Raw genomic sequence first — 17,031 nt, forward strand, 5'->3', positions numbered from 1 at the left:
ATATGTTAAAATAAATCTCTAGCAAATTGTGAATGAATATGAATAGAAAGGCTTGATTTTTATATCAATAATGAGCAATCTTTTTTTCAAGAAGTTCAATTTGTGAAAAACAAAACATTATGGGCTACATTTTTTTTTCATTCAGAATGAAGCAACTTTACTCCTATGAGAAAGTAAAAGTTTAATCTTACAAACATTGGCCTTGCTTATTAGTTATTAAGTTGTTATCTGGTCCTATTCGAGAAATAATAACCTTGATATAATTTTCTATTTTTTTATCCTTCACATTCATGTTCATTTGGAGATCACAAAATACATTCCCAGGCAAATACCTCATTTCATCCTCAAAATAACCCAACTGGGTAAGTATTATTACCTTCACTGTATGTATTGATAAGCCAATGGTCACAGACGTGAAGTTACTTGCTCAAGGTACTACTGCAATTTAACTGCACAACTGAAGCTAAAATGTGTCCATTTCATTTGTAGCAGGAGAAAAAAAGTTATTTGTAGCTGAAAATTTTTACTTGTTATTAACCATCAATTTCTGTCTCCTAAGGTGCTGGCAGCTCTCTTGTTAAATCAGCTTCTTGATAGATACGAGAACCAGATGAGAAAGATGAACTTGTGCTGAATTGCTCAGCAAAAGGAACAGGTGCTGTGAAAGGGCTTCTCACAAGGTGTGTTGAGACCCTGAGTCCCACCATAAAGGAGTGACAAATCCAGGACTAGAACCCAGGTCTCTGAGTCCCAGATAAGAGGTCTTTCCCATATTCCCATATTTGGCTGTGAAAGAGAGAGGAATAACCACTTAACTAGAAGAGGAGTTGATCAAGTGAAGAAAAAAAAATTTCTCTTGGCTCTAGAGAATGAAAACTTTGCCTGGATTTAATTAAATTTACCTATAATGAGACACATAAATTGGCTAATCTGGTTCTACAATGTTTCATTAACAAGCAAGTTTCCCAAAGATTATTGCCAATGGAGGAGAATTTATCTTTTACAAGGCTAACACTTACCCATTGTATGAATCCGCTACAATTTTTTGAGGTGCAGTAAGAGAGGGTGGAGTAATTTCCTCAATGTTTAAGCAGTTCTCTAAATCACAGACATATACCTAGAGAATCAAAAATACATCAGTGGGATTAGTATTCAGTTTGGCCAACAAGTATCTCCTGAGCATCTGGTCCATGCTTGAAATTGTGCCAGTCACTGAGTGCTTTCCAAAACAAATAAACAAAAAAAGCCCTTAAACAGAAGTTTTATATCCTATAGCCTAATGAATTTCTATACTATTGGCATCGATGAAATACAAGTGCCTATTTTCCTGGCTTGTGGAGACACTCAACTATTTTTAACATTTAAACTGTATCCAAATTTATGGGCTTCCAGCTATAGTGATGGCCTTTGAGCATTGTGGTAAGCCGGTACCTTCCACAGAAGAAGAACTGGAAACACTTCAAGACTGTGTCTTCTCGAGGATTTCAGCAGTACTGTATTTTCAGAGACCCACTAAAGTTACCCCTGATTACTATATAATTTAAAATGCTTGCAGCTGACTTCGATTATGATGGGCAGTTTTACGTAATGATAACACAGGTACTACCACTATCTTATGGAAGACGAATCATCATTAGTATAAGCTCATGACTCTAAAAAAATCACAAATAAAAATGACTTAATGGTACTAGGCAAAGTCTAGACCCTCCTATAGGCAGATCTATCATTCACTGATAACCTAATGTCTAAAGCACAGTAAGTACTTGAGTATTTATTGAATGAGAGAATTATGTTTACTTGTACATATACCAAGATACGCATATTAACACTTAGTTATTCACTTTAAATTGTCAAACTTACCAGTTCATCCATGATGAAATACATTGTTTGATAAAGCCAGTCTACAGAGATGGAAGAAATGAATCCTGAACCTCTATAAAATATTCTCAGGTCAGACACATCAGACATGTTAGCAGCCTCCTTCACCCATATGAGAGTTCCTTCAGAGAAATAAACAACTTGCTGGTGGACATCAACTGATATTCCTAGAAGAGTCATGCAAGTACGTGTGCAGTATTATATAACAACCAGGGCAAAAACTTATAAGAATGAGAATTTATTTCTTTAATGTTCAATAAAGAAATCAAAATAGAAGTCTTTCTTCTATTTTAGGAAAAATTCTTCTAAATTTTTCTAATATATTAAGATATTAGAAGAATTTATTTTAGAAATATTAGGACATATTCTTATCTTTTATTCTGGAAGTATTTCTTCTAGAAATTCTGGGTCTTTCTTTTCACACTAAGGCATCATTTCTCTCTGATATACTGACCTGTAATATTGTGGTGTATAGCATCCGACTGAAGGCAATGTGCTTCGTCTACTAAATGTTTTAAAGATCTCTTTCTTAGAGAAGTTTTTCTGGATAAAAAGAGCCACTGTTCCTCTTCGTGAACTGAGAAAACACGATTTGCAGAGAGACGGACCAACCACATGTACACTACCATAAAAAAGATCGATACCGCCCGCCAAAGCCAGGGGACTAGGACTTGAAAGAGACTGGTCAGATTTTCTCTGAAGATACTAGGGCGTTGTGTCTATAGTATAATCCCCATTATTTCATGATTGGGGGTAGGAAGTACGGGGTCAATCAAGTAAGATTTATGTGTATGTTGCCCTAAATAACCCCAAAATAACATCACATGAAGTATCACCATTCTCAACAGGCTTGCTCCAATAAGAGCTCAGCCCATAACCTCAGCCATGAGAATTTGCCCGGTGCAGGGGTCCAGGCCACAGTTGGTTATTGCATAACACTCACAGACAGACAGACATTGGTTGTCTCTGTGTTGCCTTCAGCCTCTCTCCTTTTGAGATAGGAGAAAAGTCCTTAGAAGAATAAAACTTGAAGGCCGCAGAGCTCTGCTCGATGTCCTGTTCACTTGGAGAGTGATGCAGGGAGCATGGGTAAATACTTTCAGGGCAATTAATAAATGTTATGCAATAATCACAGTAACAACAACCTTAACTCTGCTCTATATTTAACTGACCCTTTGGACATGCTTCTTGAATAACAAAAATACCTCTCCTTTCCTAGAGTCTAGGAACAGCCAAAAAACTAAAGGCTGGTGATAGATGACATTCAATATCCACTGGCATAGTATGTGCAGATTAGAGTAAGGGGCAGTCAAGTCAGCAGATGGGGTTCCAGTGAAAATAGAAAGTGGACTCCTAGTGTGTGTTATTCAAAGCTCTTATACTAGTCTTCCCCAAAATTTCCAGTCCTTCCTAGAAAGCATTTTCATTTATAATTTTGCTCACCTATGCACCGTACAGTAAGTATTCAACCTCTCAAGGCAATCATTAAAATACCAAGGCCAAAAAAGGGTGCTTACAAAATAATAACAAGATAATTTGGCAGATGATAAAATGTAAATTACTAAAGTCCAGATATATTTAAAAATCTTGATTATACATAATGTAAAATGGGTATTAGGGCAGAAAAATTACATGTATTCCCGTAAGTGTATAAATGTGAGTCACAATCACTAGTGATTTCAGCTGAAACCAAGGATGTGTTTAAGGCCATTTTTTTAAATCCCTACATTTTTTCATTCTTATTTTAAATTCCTAATTTCTAATCTGAACATTTTCAATGTAAGGACTTACTTCAATTTGCCAAATGCTTAGATTCGTTTAAAATGGAAAACTTTCCAAGTAGCCAAAAGAGAACATTCATTTGGGCAGAAGAGGTGGGGTCTTGTGGTCTACCAGATTACCAGGACGTCTGGCTCTGAACCCACCCTTGCCACCCCTCATTCCCATGTAGCAGAAGGAGCAACCTGGGCTGTTACCTGCTGGGGATGGAGTGGTAATACTAGACTCTGCTTCTGGACCCTCACCAACTTCATTTACTGCTGCAATAGAAAACCTATTCCAAAAACAATTTAGAGAGATGTGTTTCACATGGCATGGTGTGAACATGAGATAAAAATAGAAGAAGAAATAACGTTTCTATTTAAAGGACCGTGTGGCAATGCACGTATCTAGTTACTTGGTGCCACTGCTCAGCACTAAAATGACCATCAATCACACCCTTGTTTGCATTCCCCAGAGAACAGTTGAGGGTCACAGGGGTCAACACCTGAACTCTGCTATCTACACGACCCTCATTCCTCTCCTCATTTAAAGAGGCCTTAGTAAATGCTAGAAAAGCTAACAAAAATAAAATAATCCCCCTAGTGGTTAATAAAAATACCATTAACAGCACTTCACCTCCCTGCTTTTTTATATTGAGTTAAACAAAAAAACAGCATTCATGGTGTTTATAATGTTTTTATTAGCCCATATTTATAAGGATCCTCTCAATATAATAGAAAGACTTGAGAACTTTTTGCTTAGGATGTGTAATCTAGTAACCAGATAAGCAACAAGGACTTCAGGCTAATAGTATGGAGTCAGTGGCACTTCTTAAAGTCCATTTAAAATATTTTGGGGCCATATTTCTTAAATAATTATCATGCCTGCAGCCATGCGGGTTACATTTTCCTCTGTACCACTTAACTCTTACCTGTAGGTAGTATTTGGTAGGGTGGAATAAAACTGGAAACTCGTTCTCTGTGTCCCTGAATCTAATTTTTGATTTTTGCTGATCAGCCTTAAATTATAACCCAAAATAGGTCCACCTGGGAATTGAGGTGGAGCCCAGCTGACTTCCACAGTGTCGGGACTTGAGCTCTCAATATTGCTAATGAAGGGAGCAGCTTCAGGAACTGGAAGAGATAATGGTGATATCATGAGCAGAAAAATGGACAGGGTTTATGTTTTCAAAATATGATTTTTTTAGGGTCTTATTTTTTGAAAAGTTACAGAAATATTTTTATTAATACTCAAAATATGTGCTAGAGGGAAGGTGGTATCTGTGAGTTGCAACCCTTGATCCCTAAGTGATACTACCTTCCCAAGAGGCTCTTGCAAATTTTACTTTCCTCACTTCTAATTAATGATATGAAATTAATTGTAGAAGTATACAAATAGGATAAATGTTCTAGAAAAAATATTTGTCAAAAATCTCTAGATACCTAAGTGAGTTTTAACATGGGATAGAACCAGGTTAGGAAGGAGAAAAGAATCTGAACAGAACCGGAGTTGATGATTAACATGAGTCAGTCCTGGGGCCTTTTCACTCACTGGAGTACTGTAGCCTGACTGGTTCCAACTCAAGATGTGGGTTTCAGATAAGCTGGAATTAGAATAGTCTTTTCCACCTTCTTTTGACCTCAGTTCTGATGGGCCTGACTACAGCTTCCTCACTTGGCTCTCAAGGTCCCGAGAGTCCAGGCCAACTGAGCTCCAGCACTATTAAAGGAGCATCCACGACATGATTGACATCTCACTCACAGACCCTAGGAGCTACCTAAGTGGCAAAGAACAGAAAGGAAAACAAATGATCTGACAGCCTATCTCCCATCCATGTCTCCACCTACTTTTCATACCCAAACCCCTGAAACCACACTCTTTTATTTCCTCTTGACATAGAAAGACACACATGGATGTCACTTTGCTCTTGAGGAGACTTCTCTCCCTCTGAACCTTTTTGGCAAATGCTCTGCATCACCACTGACTTGGAGTTGGGAGAAATGAGAGAGTTCAGATGAGTTTTCACAAGATCTCTTAATTGTTCTCTCAGCGTTTCTCTGCTACAATTCCTCTCCAACTCTCAGACCAAGTTTCAGCAAACACAAACATCAATACGTCACTCCTCTGCTCCACAGAGTCAGTCACCTTGATGAACAGGGAAGAAGGAAATATCTCCCACTGAATTAGAATCAGGATGTCAAAAAACTTAGCTTGTTAGGGTCAACCCCCAAATGTGATCTGCTACACTTCGAGCAAGTTAAATGCCATGGCAAGACGCAATGTCTAGATCTTCCCCACAAAAAAAAATCCTCCCTGAAAGGCTGGTGTTCCTTGCCTAACAATCACTCGTCTTTGTTAAGAAACTATCTTCTGCAAGGCCCCAGTTAAAAAGCAATAACATCTTCTAAAATCATATAATTCCCATAGCTAAAAGAGAATAGGGGCCGGAAGCAGTGGCTCATGTCTGTAATCTTAGCACTCTGGGAGGCTGAGACAGGAGGATTGCTTGAGGCCAGGAGTTCAAGACCAGCCTGAGCAAGAGCAGAGACCTCATCTCTATAAGAAATAGAAAACTTAGCTGGGCATGGTGGCATGCACCTGTAGTCCCAACTACTTGGGAGGCTGAGGCAGGAGGATTGCTTGAGCCCAGGAGCTTGAGGTTGCAGTGAGCTATCATGATGCCATGGCACTCCAGCCTGAGCGACAGAGTGAGACCTTGTCTCCAAAACAGAGAGAGAGAGAGAGCTATGAAGTAATGAACACAAAATAGATAAGTTTCTAAGTTTTGATGTGGCTAGAAAAGTGAGAAGGAATCAGAAGCATGAGGTGCTATTCACGAAAAGGACACCCCCTGTAGGGCCTGGAAGACCTGGAGGGCGTGTGGGTTTGCATATCTGGAAGAAACCCAGAAATGGAAAACAAAATTTGCCTTTGTCATTATTTTGATTTGACCAGCCATGGGCCCTGGCCCATGGTATTCCTCCAGCACTAAAAAGTGTTCCAGTACATGAGGCATTGCTTGGAACAAGGAAGGATGCATTTTACTATCATCTGGAACATTTCAAACATGGTCCTAGGCCAGCATCTGACCTGTAGTTCTAAGCCAAGATGGTCAGAGAATAATCAGCAAAGGTGGCCACACAAACCCTAAAATATGCTAAGCAAGGAGAAGGCGTTCATCAGGGAAAGGGGGAAATGCCCCCACAAACTTCCTCAGCTGCTCAGCTCTGCTTACATCCAAGGCCTGGTTCAATCCAAGGCTCTCTGCACACAGCTGCACCTCCAGAACTGAGGGGTAGGGAATCTTTCCAGCCTGGAGCCAGTCTTCCCAGGTCACCTCAGCTAACTCTGAGGGCGAGGGCACCATACAGCTCTCTCTGAGCGTCTGTCTGCTCCTACACTCGCCTCCCCGTGAGGCTTCTAGGCTTGAATCTTTTTCCTGGGGTGGAAGTCACATCTTCAAAAGAAGAAATCCAAGAATGCTCCAATATATGTACTATTTTTTAAAATCATCTCTGATAAAATGTTAAAATATTATAATAATCTCTCAGCTGGTCTCTACCTGTGTACTTTCTAATCTCGCTCATTCTCTCAATCGATTCCACGTGTAGTTGCCAAAATTCTCTTTTCGAGAAGCATGTAAAGCAATTGACTCCTCCGCTTTAAAACCTTTCATAACTTCTAACTGTTCTCTAAATAAAGTCCAAACTCCTCAGCCTGGGCATTAAACATTCTTGGTGATCTGGACCTCGCCCATCTTCCCAATGTTATTCTCACTATTTTTCTTCCTGTGCCCTGTGCTTCCAGCAGATGGAGTCGTCACCGTTTTCCCTCCACACCTTAGAATCCAATCTCCATGACTGCTGCTGCAGACACCTGGACCTGCTCTGTCCTCTCCCCACCTCAGCTCTAACTCAGCAAAGGAAACTTCCTCCAGAGGGGTGTCTTCGATATTTCATTCCAGAAATAATATCTCCCTCCCCTGAACTTCCATAGGAAGGCACTGGTACCTCTCCTCTGTTTTCAACCAAGTGCTGCCATATGTGGGGTTAGTTAAGCATGTGTTTTATCTCCTCTACAAGAGAGTAAGTTTCTTAAAGGCAGCATGCATGCACCTATAGATATCCCATGAATGTATTTGGAACAAGAGAACAATAGCATTTACTTAGAACTAGTGTTGCTATAAGAATGTATTAGTATTCAGCAGAGGGCAGCTAAGTTAAAGCTGTATTCTGATAGGGCTACATTCTGAATAAACGTTGGAAAATGGTGAAGCTGGAACCTCGCAGAAAAGCAGCTTTTTCTTGCTTTCCAGAGATAATGTGACTGTGTCCTATTCAATGGCCCTCATTTTTGAAACACTTGTCTCTCCTGTCTTCGAGACACCTCCAGCTCCTGAGTTTCCTCCTTCTCGGTGTCCTTTGCTGTCCCTCCTTCTCTTCCTGGTCACCACGTACTGGGACCCTCTTGGGCTGACACCCTGACCTGCTCTCTTTTCAACCACGTTCACGCCAAGCCCATGCTGGATATGGCATCTGTATGTTGATGACTCCCAGATGGTGTTTTGTGCGTCTCTCACCTATTCCTGAGTTCCAAATCCATACATTTAATCGCCTCCTCAGAAACTCCACTTGGATGTCTAACAGGCATCTCAAGTTTTACTTGGCCGAAAACAGAACTTTTGATGTTCTCTAGGAAAGCCACTCCTCTTCTACCCTTCCCTGTCTCAGTGGATGGTGACACTGAAAGTCTTGAGTTAGCAAGCTTTTCTCTCCTTCCTGCTCTCCCAGTCAATTCAGCAACCCCATCAGCTCTATCTTCAGAATATTTGACAAACCTTTCCACCTTCTCCACTACGGCCACCCTTGTCAGAGCCACCATCACGACCTGCTTGGCCTCCTGGCTTCCCCCTGCCTCCCCTGGCCCACTCCCACACCCAGTCCATTCTCCATGCAGCAGCCAGACTGAAAGTTTTGAAACTCGAACCAGTCCCTCCCCTGCCTAAAACTCTCCAAAGACTTGCTGTCATACTTAGAATACAGTCTGTACTCCTCATCACAGCCTAGTGGTCCCACATGCCCAGGTCTCTGGCTGCCTCTTGGGTCCCCTCTTCTACTCCCCATCGGACTCACGGCGCTCCAGCCACTCTAGACATTCCTCTATACATCCAGCTTATTGCCACTGTCCTTGCTCTTCCCTCTTCCTGGAAAACTCATTCGTAGATATTTGCATGGCTTCTTGCCTCATGTCCTTCAAAGTTCTGCACAAAGGTCATTTTTAGAGAGGCCTCCCTGACCAGCCCTCCACCTAAAACAGGTCCCCACCCCAGGCCCTCTCTATTACTATCCTACTTTTTCTTCCTGGCACTCACTCCCATGTGAAATTACACTGCACTGTTTGGTGAGATGCATCCTCATTCCTCAGTGCTGTATCTTCCCATGAATTTTGTGTGAATATTCCCGCCTCTCACCCCACCCCATCTCCCCCCATGGAGAAGGATGAACATCTGCTTGGTGACAGCAACCATGTGCCACAGGTTTCCATAGGGTGGAGGTTAATGATTCAGAGGTCTTGAAAAAAGCGATTTGGTCTCCTTATCCCTCTGTCTCTAGAAAAATCAGCAAGAGACAGCAGTGTCTGCTCAGTAGACTCAAACTTTCTCTTCAGTGGGTTGTTCTGAAGTCGAAGCTGGGGAGCAGGGAGTTAGCAATTTCATCCCACTTTTCATGCTAAGCTACATCATCCAACTTGATCTTTATCAGAAATAATGATGATATTCCTGCTCCTACCTGCTCACTCTTTCATTTTATCTTTTATTGATTCAGAACTCAGTCTAGATAGAGGGATGCTTTTTACTGGGTTCCTTCATAACCCCAGCAAACACTTTCACTTCATTCATCACTTGCCTGTCTCCCCTAGCTGGAATGGAAGCCCCAGGAGTGTTGGGACTTTATCATCTTTGGTTCCTAGAACAATGTCTGTTATATAATAGGTGCTTAAAGAATATTTGTTGAATAAGCAAAAAAATTACCTGAGCTTTCCTTCAATGGTATTAAAAATGTAATACAAAAATAACCAACTTTCCAGTAAAAAACAAAAATGGGCTGGGCGCGGTGGCTCACTCCTGTAATCCTAGCACTCTGGGAGGCCAAGGTGGGAGGATCGCTCGAGGTCAGGAGTTTGAGACCAGCCTGAGCAAGAGTGAGACCCAGGCTGTACTAAAAAAAATAGAAAGAAATTATCTGGCCAACTAAAAATATATATAGAAAAAATTAGCCGGGCATGGTGGCTCACTCCTGTAATCCTAGCACTCTGGGAGGCTGAGGCAGGAGGATTGCTCGAGGTCAGGAGTTCGAGACCAGCCTGAGCAAGAGCGAGACCCCATCTCTACTAAAAACAGAAAGAAATTAACTGGACAACTAAAAATATACAGAAAAAATTAGCCAGGCATGGTGGCACATGCCTGTAGTCCCAGCTACTCAGGAGGCTGAGGCAGAAGGATTGCTTGAGCCCAGGAGTCTGAGGTTGCTGTGAGATAGGCTGACGCCATGGCACTCTAGCCCGGGCAACAGAGTGAGACTCTGTCTTAAATAAATAAATAAATAAAGGTGAATTTTTTTACAGATTTCATTGTTATGCAGCCAAGGATGTTTATAACCTAGGCAACAAAAGACTAAAAATTATGCCAAGAAATAAAAATAGAATCCAAACACGTCTTACCGCACCACTACCACTCCTTGGCCTCCGTCCCCAGGGTCACCACAGTGGCTGCTTCCCAGGTGTCCCTGCTTCCTCCCATGTATGCACAGTTCATTCTCCAGACAACAGTCAGTGTGATCCTTTTAACATGGAGGGCAGGTCACATTCAGTCATGTCACTCCTCTGCTCAAAACCTGCAGTGACTCTCCTTCCACTCAGAGCGAAAGCTACAGTCCTTACAAAGGCCTCCGAGGCAGACCGTGATCTGGCCCCCACCACTTCTCTGGCCTTGTCCGTTACTCCTCTGACCCTTCACTCTGCTCCAGCCACACAGGCCTCCCGGGATGCTCTTGGCTTAGGGCATCCATACGGGCGTCCCTCTGCCTGGAATGCTGGATCTCAGATATGTGCTTGGCCAACTCCCTGGCCTCCTTCAAGTCTTTGCTCAAACTTCACCCCACCAGCTCACTGAGGCTTACTCTGGCCACCTTATTTAATACTGCAACTGGCCTCTCCTTCCCCTCCCACTCGCCATTTTCAATCCCTCAAAGGACAAACCCTGCTCAAAATGTTCCTCTTACCATAGTACACAGCACCATCCTACTTACAATATGTTAGTACTTTTCTTATTTCTCATGTTCATTGTGTAGAGTAATTCTCCTCCACCAAAATGTGAGCTCCATTGTCTGTTTTGATCACAGAGGTATTGTGAGCACCTGGAACCTTACTTGGCACTCAGTTAGGTACTCGATTGTTGAATGGATCAATTAATGAAGGAATAGATTTATTTCATTGTTTGAAATAAAAATGAACTAAAGGTAAGCTTTGGAATAATGTCCTTCTTTCACAGGCCAGGTGTGCACACCGTACCTCCATACGGATGAGTCCTGTAGCTGGGACTTGGAGGAGAATAGAGCTGCAGCTGGGCTGTGAAGATCCAGACCACCCGGAAAATGTACTCGGTGAAGGGGTGCAGGGGCTCTGCCACATACGAGGGCTTGGGCACGGTCTAGATCGATGAGAGATCAACACTCAGCATTGGCAAAATCACCACACACACTGTGACTTAAGAGCACAGATTAATTTGTAGAATATGGATGGCATTTTGGACAGTGAGCCAGGCCCGACGAAACGGAAGCCTAGAGCTTAGAGCTGAGCCATCCAGATATCTTCCCACATAATTGACTCAGAAATTTTCTCCTTTTATAAAAATCAAAATTATGTGTTTAATTATTTGGCACTTACCTCAAAGATTGACTTAAATTTTTCCATGTTCATATACTTAGTGTCTTGGGACTATTCTTACTGAATTTTCTCATGCTTTCCTAGAAGGTATAATCCTGGGTGACCACCCTAGACAGCACTTCTAAATTGGACCAACTCCTGTAAGAATCTTCCTCCCGCCCTGCATCCTCGCTGGAATCACTTTAGCTGGGATGGGCAGATAATGGCCAACAGGATAAGTGTTTGTGTGGTGCTGTGCTGAAGGAATATACTCGTATGTCCAGTATTATATTTTCCTTATAAAATACAGCGTTTCACATAGCATGTTACAGAGTAGCAGAGATTAAAGTCTAAAGTCCATCTAATCCAACCACTCATTTTACTCTTGAATCTTTTTTAGAATGCCCTTTTTTTTTTTTTCTGGAGACAGAGTCTTGCTCTGTCACCTGGGCTAGAGTGCAGAGGTGTCATCATAGCTCATTGCAACCTCAAACTCCGGGCTGTAAGCAATCCTTCTACCTCAGCCTCCCAAGTAGCTGGGATTACAGGCATACACCACCATGCCCAGCTACTTTTTCTATTTTTTTTTTTCTTGTACATATGGGGTCTTGCTCTTGCTGAGGCTGGGCTTGAACTCCTGGCCTCAGGCAATCTTCCTGCCCTGGCCTCCCAGAGTGCTGAGATTATAGGCATGAGCTCTAGAATGTCTATAATTATATGTAGTAATTGGGCACTTTTAAAAAATTGAGGGGAAAAAGGCTGTGTTTAGGTACAAACACAGCCTTTCATACCTTAGTGTAAGTCCAGCTTCCCAGAAGTTGTGCATATTTCCACTGAACGATGTATTTCACTCCAGAGATGTTGGCAGATTTCCATCGCAACGTCACACTGTGGCTTCCAATGGAAGAAGCAAAGGGCGCGGTGGGGAGATCTGCATTTTCTGGAGAGAAAACAAGATTTCACTCACTCTGCACTCCTGTCCACCAAAGCAGGAGAGAGTGTGACCGTTTAGGACTCTCAGCATTCACTTGCTACAACTACATCTTGCCACAATAACTCACCTGTATGATGAATGATGCACATATTCAATTGATTGATTTTTAAAAATCAGTCAGTCTGGCAGGTTTTTTTCCCCACAGAATTCGCTGTTATCTTTAAACACAGTCTTTTCCTTTCTACAAACAGATGGCACGGAGGGCCCTGAGCTGTCCTACAATACCACTCCCTTACACGCCGGGGGGGGGGGGGGGGGGGGCAGGTGCCGAGAGCACGTCTGCAGCACAACAGAACCATCCATTGCCCCTGGACACATACCCCAAGATATTTTTGAAAGTTTACACTACAATTCTGCTATAAATGCCCACCTTGTCAAAAAATTTTTGTGTATATACAGAGTAATTGCCGTTACTCCAAAGGACTCTATTCAGCTGTTTTGCATTGCAAAACATTTCATGACTTCTAAACATTAGAGACATTACAATTGGTGGCACAGTGTTACTTGCCAGGCACTGTACTAGGGGTGAGATTTCTGAATGGTATGTACCACTGGGATGCAATTATTTTACTTTACTTTTTCTGTTTTGCCAAAATGGTGATGGATTTAATGCTTCAGCTTTCTTTTACAGAAAAAAAACCACCACTCTGGATTAGAAATCATGGTAAATTTGGTAGGGAGCTTAAAATGGTTAAATATAAACTCCTAGAACTTCACTGTTTCTGGTTAAAAGAAAATGGACACAATTCTCATCACTACAGATATCAAATATGGACTAATTAAAGTCCATACCCTGAGATCCGGATAATTTAAAGCCATTGTCATCTAAAGGCCTAGCCCACAGAGAGGCCTAGCATAACCTTTCTCTGCTGAGTCTTCTATTATGGTTCATTTTTGGCTATTATAACTGTATAAGCAAAGCAGAGCTCCTCATTTCCCCCTTTTGTGGTGTGAGATTCTCAACAGCAGGAACTGGAGTATGCTGTGGACACCCTGAAGAGGAGTCCAATGACGGAGCTGTCAGCAGAGTGAGGAACAATAACCAGGAGGCATCAGAAATGGCATCAGTTGAGAACTGGGCAGAAGTGGTCAGAGTTATATAAGTACAAGTAAGTGAAAATTTCATAGCTAAATACAGACATATGTTTCAAAGCCATGGTGATGAATATTAAAAACACAGAGGTAAAGTAGTTTTATCCTAAAATATCAAGGCAAGAGTGAGCCCAGTGAGAAAGAGAAGCTGCACTGAGCTACATGCTACTTTCAGGACATGGCACAGTGGGCAGGAAAAGGCTCTACAGTCAGACAGCTGGGTCACAACTCTCTACATTTGTACTAGCTGTGCCGCCCCAAGGAAGTATTGAAACTTCATGCCTCAATTTCCTCACTGGTAAATGAGATTAATAATATTAATAGTATTTATTTATACCTCTGAAAACAAAAGGAGCTAATACCTATAAATTAATGAGAACAGTGCCTGACTCTAAATGCCTAATAAAAAAGTTATGTTTATTTTTAAAAATTATTAGTTATCATTTCTCACCATGTGGAAAGGGTCATGGAGGGTATCTAAAATCAAACAATATGGCAGATCCTTTTGGGGGGCCATGCACATACTAGGCACTCTATTGAATAACTGTTAGCTGAGTAATGAAATGCACATTAAGTAAAATATTCCTATACTTTCAGCTCATTGAAACAGTGGCATTTCCTGACTCCGTCTGCTCAGGAAGCACATTTGTCTCTCATGAAGTTAGAAGTAATGCAGCTACTGAACTAGAGGACAAAATCTGGTCCTAAACATCAGTCATGTCCCATGTTCTCTCACTTTTGCTCTGGAAGAGGGGTCATGCTTAGTCTTTTTCAGAATTGCCTCCATGTTTGAAATTATTGAATTTTCTCTTTAAATATATATTTTTTGATCTTGGTGAGATGCAGAAGTTTAGGTATTTTAAGAGGTTTTGTCATCCCTAGAATGGTGTAGAGACTATTTAACAGCCGCATGTGTCTTCTTACCTAGTACTTCCGCTTCATATGCACCCTCGGCGCTGCTGCAGCCGACTTCACACGACTCTCGCTGTGGAGGACAGGTAGCACGCCAGTCAGCGCAGCCTTGCTGCTAGTTTTCCTGGTAAGTTTCAACTAAATTTTGAAATCTGAATGTCTGATATACAAGTATATCTTTACCAACTATTTCAAGTGTAATACTTATGTTCCCACTTGCTACTGAGATTAGACCAGCACTTCCCAAACTTTTTTTGATCATGCTCCATAGCAAAAAGTAATTTCACAAAGCAACTTCACACACACATACATATTGAAAAAAAAGTATTTAATACTTAATCCCCCCCCAATTTTTAGCGGTTTCATTGACATATATTAAAATGCCATAAAACTCACCCATTTAAAGCACACAGTTCAGTGGCCTTTAGTATATTCACAGAGTTATGCATTAGTCACCACAATCTAATTTCAGAACATTTTCATCATCCCCGAAAGAACCCTGTACCTGTGATGTATTCTTATATGCCTGATTTTATTCCATTCTATTCTGTTTCATTTGATTTAATGTGACTCTTGGTTCGCTGAATTGATTCTATGACCCTCTAATCGGTCACAGCCCACAGTTTGAAAAAACACTGAGCTCAACAATGCAATTATATGTTTGCATCTTAGTCAAAGTTCTGATGAGCTAAAAACTTAAAACTCTAGGCTAAAATGATGCTAAGAGATTACCTATGTTTTTGTATATCCATGCCTTCCTTAGAGTATTAAAAGTTGACTACAAATTTTTATAGTAGGTGAACATTTTAACGGTTATCTTAATACCAGCGTTGAATTTTAAGATATGAAAGCTTAATGATGATTAACATTTTCTTTCATTAACAGAAAACAGAGTACACAAGTTGATAATTGAAACACAAATTTTCTGCAACTCTTAACAGATGCATTAACATTAGCTACAAAACATACACACACCCGGAGAAAATGCACACATTGTAAAACTACAACACAATCATGATCAATCTTCCTGTTTTCTTTCAATTTATAATTCTAATACTTAAACCAACATGCTATTGTTTCTCATGATAATAGTGGAAACCAGGGCACAATACATGTGCCCTAGAAAGGTGGGCTGTGACTGGCAAGTACTAACTGTCCAATGTTTGATCTGTGCACTAAAGGGAAGTGGCGCCTGATAAGCACAGGTTTGCTTAGTTAAGGATTAATTTAAATACCTCAGTTTGTGCTCAGGATTATTTAACTTAAAGTTTTAGTGTACTTTTCACATCCTTTTTGTAAATTTTAGTAAAACTCATTCAACATATTCATTAACTACAAAGAATACACAAAGTGACAGCAAAATTATTATATAACATAAATCTTTTTTCAATAAAGAAAACTGAGGGGCCAGGCACAGTGGCTCACGCCTGTAATCCTAGCACTCTGGGAGGCCAAGTGGGAGGATCGCTTGAGCTCAGGAGTTTGCAACCAGCCTGGGCAAGAGTGAGACCCCATCTCTAAAATTAAAAAAAAATAAAAAATAAAGAAGAAAAAAAGGAGATGTGTTTGACAATACAGATTATTTGGAAATATAGCTATTTCTGAGAATCAGGGGAAATTGTGGCCCTATTTTTCCTGGATTTTTTTCAGGGGAAATATATAACAAAATTCTCATTATTGGGAGTTTAAATGTTATCTCAAGTGGAAACAAAGCTATCAGCTAGTTTTTCCTTCTCTCTCTCTCTCTCTCTCCCACCCATGTAGCCAGTTCAACATCGGACTTCCAGCAAAGTTAACCAATGCTTCTCAAGCTCCAGTTGCCTAGAGAGAATCTAGAAGTGGTTGGATTTAAGGAGTTCACAGAATCTGAGCCCGAAGCCCCTAGATGGGGCTTACTGCATATCACAGGTTACTGAGCTGCTGTTCCCAATGTGGAGGGCAAGTTTACTCTTCCCTGGGCTACATCAGCCAGCTGTCTCTGTTCCCACTCATACTCCCATCTATCTTTCCCATAGCAGGCAGACCATCTTTACTGTCCCTTGGTTTTCCAGACTGGCACATGTGCTGCCAGTGGCTTTTCTGACTTCTGTAACACAAGGAAGACATACCCACCATCCTCCATATGAATTATGACACTGTTTTCTTAAAAATCATTCATTCATTCAAGAATATTTGAACATTTGGCCTTTTATGTGCCAAACACTGTTTTAGGCCCTAAGAATATGGCAGTGACCAAGAAAGGTAAGTTCCCTGACTTCATGGAATTAACGTTCCCTCAGAAGGGGATAGATGATAACTAAATGACAAACTTTTTTTAAAGTTCTGATAATGAAAATTGCTAGGAAAAAAATAAAACAAGTCAAAAGCACAGAGTGTGACTAGGAAGGAAGAAGACTTCCTTTATCAGAGTGATCAGGAAGAACTACGCAAAGGTGATCCTCAAGCCAAGACCTGAGTCATGGGAAGGAGCT

The 17,031-nt window shown here is 41.1% G+C and overlaps 1 protein-coding gene across 3 annotated transcripts in view; it reads right to left on the reverse strand.

The window, feature by feature from the left end:
• ROS1 (ROS proto-oncogene 1, receptor tyrosine kinase) overlaps positions 1–17,031 on the reverse strand; it is a 105,652-nt gene that overhangs the window by 73,931 nt on the left and 14,690 nt on the right. For all 3 annotated transcript variants that reach the window (XM_069488340.1, XM_069488342.1, XM_069488341.1), the window contains 8 exons: positions 14,573–14,633; positions 12,354–12,502; positions 11,209–11,347; positions 4,571–4,772; positions 3,855–3,931; positions 2,333–2,455; positions 1,861–2,045; positions 1,020–1,117 (listed from right to left, as the gene is read on the reverse strand). In XM_069488340.1, coding sequence (XP_069344441.1) covers positions 1,020–1,117; positions 1,861–2,045; positions 2,333–2,455; positions 3,855–3,931; positions 4,571–4,772; positions 11,209–11,347; positions 12,354–12,502; positions 14,573–14,633 — 1,034 coding nt within the window. The remainder of the gene's footprint in view (positions 1–1,019; positions 1,118–1,860; positions 2,046–2,332; positions 2,456–3,854; positions 3,932–4,570; positions 4,773–11,208; positions 11,348–12,353; positions 12,503–14,572; positions 14,634–17,031) is intronic.

The sequence above is a fragment of the Eulemur rufifrons genome, chromosome 15 (genome assembly GCF_041146395.1).
Source record: "Eulemur rufifrons isolate Redbay chromosome 15, OSU_ERuf_1, whole genome shotgun sequence".
In the NCBI taxonomy this organism is placed as follows: Eukaryota; Metazoa; Chordata; class Mammalia; order Primates; family Lemuridae; genus Eulemur; species Eulemur rufifrons.